Source organism: Nerophis ophidion, linkage group LG22 (assembly GCF_033978795.1).
Source record: "Nerophis ophidion isolate RoL-2023_Sa linkage group LG22, RoL_Noph_v1.0, whole genome shotgun sequence".
Lineage (NCBI taxonomy): Eukaryota > Metazoa > Chordata > Actinopteri > Syngnathiformes > Syngnathidae > Nerophis > Nerophis ophidion.
The window spans coordinates 20106303-20112302 of NC_084632.1; the positions used below are offsets into that span (position 1 = coordinate 20106303).

At 42.9% G+C, this 6000-nt stretch overlaps 1 protein-coding gene across 1 annotated transcript in view; it reads right to left on the reverse strand.

Moving 5' to 3' along the window:
- crtc1b (CREB regulated transcription coactivator 1b) overlaps positions 1 to 5737 on the reverse strand; it is a 32442-nt gene extending 26705 nt beyond the window's left edge. The window contains exon 1 of the mRNA XM_061883460.1: positions 5547 to 5737. Within this exon, the coding sequence (XP_061739444.1) occupies positions 5547 to 5672 (126 nt within the window). The 5' untranslated portion in view covers positions 5673 to 5737. The remainder of the gene's footprint in view (positions 1 to 5546) is intronic.
- Between the last annotated feature and the right edge of the window lie 263 nt (positions 5738 to 6000).

Here is a 6000-nt window from a genome sequence, read left to right on the forward strand (position 1 = left end):
TGACATAAAAAAACTTAAACACAATAGTTAGAAATCTGTAGGGACTTCATGTATAGACGATAACGTCCATAATGTTATCGATTACCGACTGCGGTGACAACTGACCACTTAGTGGGGCGGGCAGAGAAAAAACAAACAAGTGAAATAAAACATTTTGATTTTTTGAGTGGGATATTTGCCCTGCTAATATGGCTGCTGTCGTCCAGCTAGTTTATACAGTGTTTTTAAACATTTTTTGAGCCGAGGCACATTTTTTACATTGAAAAAATCCAGGGGGACATTACCCCATCCTCGTCGCCATTGTTGTGTGCCAAACTTGTCACTTATTAGTTCACTTATTAGCAAACTAAGCTTAAAATACACCAAAGAAAGCTTATTGTCTTTTTCTGCCTTTTATTCCTGCTCTTTCTTTTTCCACTTCCAGGTGTCCAACACACAACTCATGTCATCATACCCCGCCCTTTAGTTCCCCTTATAATGCGGAACTGTCCTGTGACCCGAGCAACCAATAAATGACAAAAAACATTTTTAAAACGAAACTCAACAGCCTATATTGACAATATAAAGGCGTTGTCATCAAATACCTAGCGCAATTGTTCGATATGACTTCAAACCATAACCATCATTAATTCTCTTGTCTGAAAGCAGGCTTACAAAGCAATGAGCTACCTGCTGCCACCAACTGGTACGGAAGAGTATTAAAGGGTTACTCTGCTGATCTATTCTGCTGTCAGCACAGACAATATGGAAGTAGAATTGTCTCACATCCTCTTATATATAATCAATATAATATTAATACATATGCATATATTAATAAATATACAAATACAAATGTGATATACAAATAAATAAATAATTTGTATGGATAAACGCGCCTTGGTAAATATATTTTTGAGATTTAAAAATATATATGAATAAAATGTATAAATACAAAATGTGACATACAAATGAGTCAAGAATTTTTCTAAATTCCCCTGAACAACTCTGGGTCACAGAGCATTATATGCATTACATGCAAAATGCCCAATATGCAAAATGCCCAGAGTTCTCTGCACAAAAACAATCTATGTCTTTAAGGAGAGAATACACAACAGGCCTACGCTTGCTAACGTTAGCGTTGTGTTACCTAATGCTAATTCATCCAGTTAATCTGAAAGACCACGCTAGCTGCTTATTTTATTGTACCAATGCCGTTTAATGACCTTGTCCCGATGTAGATACTGATCTCTTATCAGTGCAATGTGTGTCAAATCATCATCATCATACATCAATCATATTATGATTGAGATATGATGACATGGTCAGACACTGTCTGACCATGTCTATGACTGGCTGCAGTGCCCTCTGCTGGTTGTTCATGGGAGTGTGTAGGTCACATTTATTTGTGCTTCTGGTTTGTGGGAGGAATGTCTCATCGACACAAAAGCAAAACAAGCAATCCATCCATCCATCAATCCATTTTTCTACCCAATAAAGCAATCCACATATGCAAATGCAATACAAATACAAAATCAAACATCCATTCATCCATTTTCTACAGCTTGTCCCGTTCGTGGTAGCGGGGGCTGCTGGAGCCTATCTCAGCTGCATTCGGGCGGAAGGCGGTGTACACCCTAGACAAGTCCCCACCTCATCCCAGGGCCAACACAGATTGACAGACAACATTCACACTCACATCCATCCATCCATTTTCTACAGCTTATTCCCTTTTGGGGTCGCAGGGGGGCGCTGGCGCCTATCTCAGCTACAATCGGGCGGAAGGCGGGGTACACCCTGGACAAGTCGCCACCTCATCGCAGGGCCAACACAGATAGACAGACAACATTCACACTCACATTCACACACTAGGGCCAATTTAGTGTTGCCAATCAACCTATCCCCAGGTGCATGTCTTTGGAGGTGGGAGGAAGCCGGAGTACCCTGAGGGAACCCACGCTGTCGCGGGAAGAACATGCAAACTCCACACAGAAAGATCTCGAGCGCAGGATCGAACCCAGGACCTTCGTATTGTGAGGAAGACGCACTAATATTTATATTCAAATCTCCAAAATATATTGACAAATACAAGTTTATTTATACAAATTCTTGATTTATTTGTAGGTCACATTTTTAGATTTATACATTTTATTTGTATATATTTTCAAATCTCAAAATTATATTTACAAATACGCATTTATTTATGCAAATTATTTATTTATTTGTATTCATTTGTATTTGTATATTTATTAACATATGCAAATGTATTAATATCATGGGCAGCACGGTGGAAGAGGGTTTAGTGCATCTGCCTCACAATACGATGGTCCCGAGCAGTCCTGGGTTCAATCCCGGGCTTGGGGATCTTTCTGTGTGGAGTTTGCATGTTCTCCCCGTGACTGCGTATGTTCCCTCCGGGTACTCCGGCTTCCTCCGACCTCCAAAGACATGCACCTGGGGATAGGTTGATTGGCAACACTAAATTGGCCCTATATTCTATTTTCTGCTGGATTTACTCTGTATTTTATGCTGGGGGCTGCCACATATACTGTAATATTGTACATGGAAATTGGTATATATTGTATATATGTTATAGACATAATATATCTGTATATATAATATATGTACACATATTAAGTCAGTGGTTCTTAACCTTGTTGGAGGCACCCAACCCCACCAGTTTCATATGCGCATTCAACGAACCCTTCTTTACTGAAAAATAAACATTTTCAAATTCAAGACAAAGTTGGATGTTTTTGGTAACACTTTAGTATAGGGGAACATATTCTAAGTAACAAAAACTTAATTAAGTAACAAAAAATTAATTTAGAGTTATTTGGACACTAGGGGAACATATTCTAAATAATAGAATATGTTAGTTATTTGGTTAGGGTTAGGGTCAGGGTTAGGGTCAGGGTTAGAGTGTTAGGGTTATAATAAGGCCATGCCGAATAAGGCATTAATGACTAGTTAAGAACCAATATGTTACTAATTTGATTGTTAATAAGCAACTAATTAATGGTGAATATGTTCCCCATACTAAAGTGTCACCATATTTTTTTTACTGGTGCACAAAATGAACCGTGCATGAACATCACCTTGTTTAAACAACAAAACTAAGACGGTGCATAAACTCACAACAAATTACAGACCTGCAAATCAGTCAGCTGTTGCCATATCTGTAATATGCCAACAGGGAGAAGTTTGTATTTACACGAAGAGTCGGGTGTGTTTTGATCGCCACCGAACCCCTGAGGTCGACTCACTGAACCCCTAAGGTTCGATCGAACCCAGGTTAAGAACCACTGTATTAAGTATATATTGTATATATTTGCAGATATGTTATATTTTATTGGCCCTGCGATGAGGTGGCGACTTGTAGCTGAGATAGGCACCAGCGCCCCCTGCGACCCCAAAGGGAATAAGCGGTGGAAAATGGATGGATGGAATTCATATTTTATATTGCTATATCTAGTCTATTTATATCAGCATTGCCATTTCCATCCTTACACTCTCCATCATTGTAACTGAGCTACTGTGTTGAACAATTTCCCTTGTGGATCATTAAAGTTTGTCTAAGTCTAAGTGTGTGAATGTGAGTGTGAATGTTGTCTGTCTATCTGTGTTGGTGACTTGTCCAGGGTGTAAACCGCCTTCCACCCGAATGCAGCTGAGATAGGCTCCAGCGACCCCAAAAGGGACAAGCAGGAAAAAATGGATGGATGGATGTATTAGTATCATATTGATGTATATAAGTTGTGAACAAGACTCCTAGGTACTTGGGGCAGGGTCTCCTCCCCAACCCGGAGATGGCACTCCACCCTTTTCCGGGCGAGAACCATGGACTCGGACTTGGAGGTGCTGATTCTCATTCCGGTCGCTTCACACTCGGCTGCGAACCGAACCAGTGAGAGCTGAAGATCCCGGCCAGATGAATCCATCAGGACCACATTATCTGCAAAAAGCAGAGACCTAATCCTGCCGCCACCAAACCGGAACCCCTCAACTGCGCCTAGAAATTCTGTCCATAAAAGTTATGAACAGAATCGGTGACAAAAGGCAGCCTTGGCAGAGTCCTACCCTCACTGGAAACGTGTCAGACTTACTGCCAGCAATGCGGACCAAGCTCTGACACTGATCATACAGGGAGGGGACCGCCACAATAAGACAGTCCAGTACCCATAATCTCTGAGCACTCCCCAGAGGACTTCCCGAGGGACACGGTCGAATGCCTTCTCCAAGTCCACAAAGCACATGTAGACTGGTTGGGCAAACTCCCATGCACCCTCCAGAACCCTGCCGAGAGTATAGAGCTGGTCCACAGTTTCACGACCAGGATGAAAACCACACTGTTCCTCCTGAATCCGAGGTTCGACTATCCAGCGTAGCCTCCTCAGTACACCTGAATAAACCTTACCGGGAAGGCTGATCGGTGTGGCGTCTTCAGTAATGCGGACGTTGTACCGATCCGTTGTGGTGAAGAAGGAGCTGAGCCGGAAGGCAAAGCTCTCAATTTACCGGTCGATCTACGTTCCCATCCTTACCTATGGTCATGAGCTTTGGGTCATAACCGAAAGGACAAGATCACGGGTACAAGCGGCCGAAATGAGTTTCCTCCGCCGGGTGGCGGGGCTCTCCCTTAGACATAGGGTGAGAAGCTCTGCCATCCGGGAGGAGCTCAAAGTAAAACCAATGCTCCTCCACATCGAGAGGAGCCAAATGAGGTGGCTCGGGCATCTGGTCAGGATGCCACCCGAACGCCTCCCTAGGGAGGTGTTTAGGGCACGTCCAACCAGTAGGAGGCCACGGGGAAGACTCAGGACACGTTGGGAAGACTATGTCTCCCGGCTGGATGGGGAGAGGGAAGTCTGGGCTTCCCTGCTTAGGCTGCTACCCCCGCGACCTGACCTCGGATAAGCGGAAGATGATGGATGGATGGATATAAGTTGATGTGAGACAATTCTACTTCCATACAACAGCACATTGTTTGCGGATTATAATTATTGGTGTGCAAAAAAATATTTTTCTGACCAATTAGGTGTAATTGCACAATTTCCCAGGGCAGACCAAACAATATTTCACGGTAAAGTAGTGTGCCGCGGCACAGTGGTTGAAAAACACTGATGCTAGTGGATGAGATCAAAACAAACCACAGCTGAAAAAGGGGACTGACATTTAAGTGGACTTTAGCTACGTGCTCTCTAACATAACGGCAACATGGAATCTGTGTCCGTGCCTCCGGTTCATTATAAATGATTTGCTCCCCGCATACAACGAGCCCAAATGTTGCTTTTTTATTTGTCCGCGATGCCAGTTGAAATCAAGCCGCCAGAGGACAAGCTAACTAGACTCATTAACACTTCACGCATTGTTTATTATTATTGGCGCTTTATTTGCATATTTCCAATCGCGGGAGCCCAAATAAACAAATATAACAGCGTTCACTTTCGCCTCTCGTAGCGCATAAACATTCAGCTTTATTTTCGCAGCACTCGCCACCTGCCAAAGAGCGCAGCAACATAACGTGTTAAAAAAAAAAAAGAAAAAAAAAAGGGTCATGCACGTCTTACCCGCGCTGCTCTGGTAATATTCAAATCTTTCATGACTTCTTCGAATGCCGCAGTCTCCTCCGCCTGTTTCTGGTTGTGCAGAGCGATTTTTTCGCTAAATTTACGGGGATTGTTCGAGGACGCCATCTTTTCCTCTTCTCTGAATGGAATGTTACGTTACGCACCACGTTGGGGCCTTCTGCTGACGTCATCACGTAGCCAGGGGCACGTAGCGGCGCCCACCGTCCGATCCTCTGTTAATCCCATGGTTACGGAAAGATGACTGAGACTTCCTTTTATTGTTATTCAAATTTGAACTTTGCAGTAAAGATAAGAACGAAATGTGGTTGCAATAGATCAGGGGTCGGGAACCTTTTTGGCCGAGAGAGCCAAGAAGTCAAATATTTTAAAATGTATTTACGTAAGAGCCATATAATATATTTTTAACACTGAACACAACTAAAAACGTGCATTT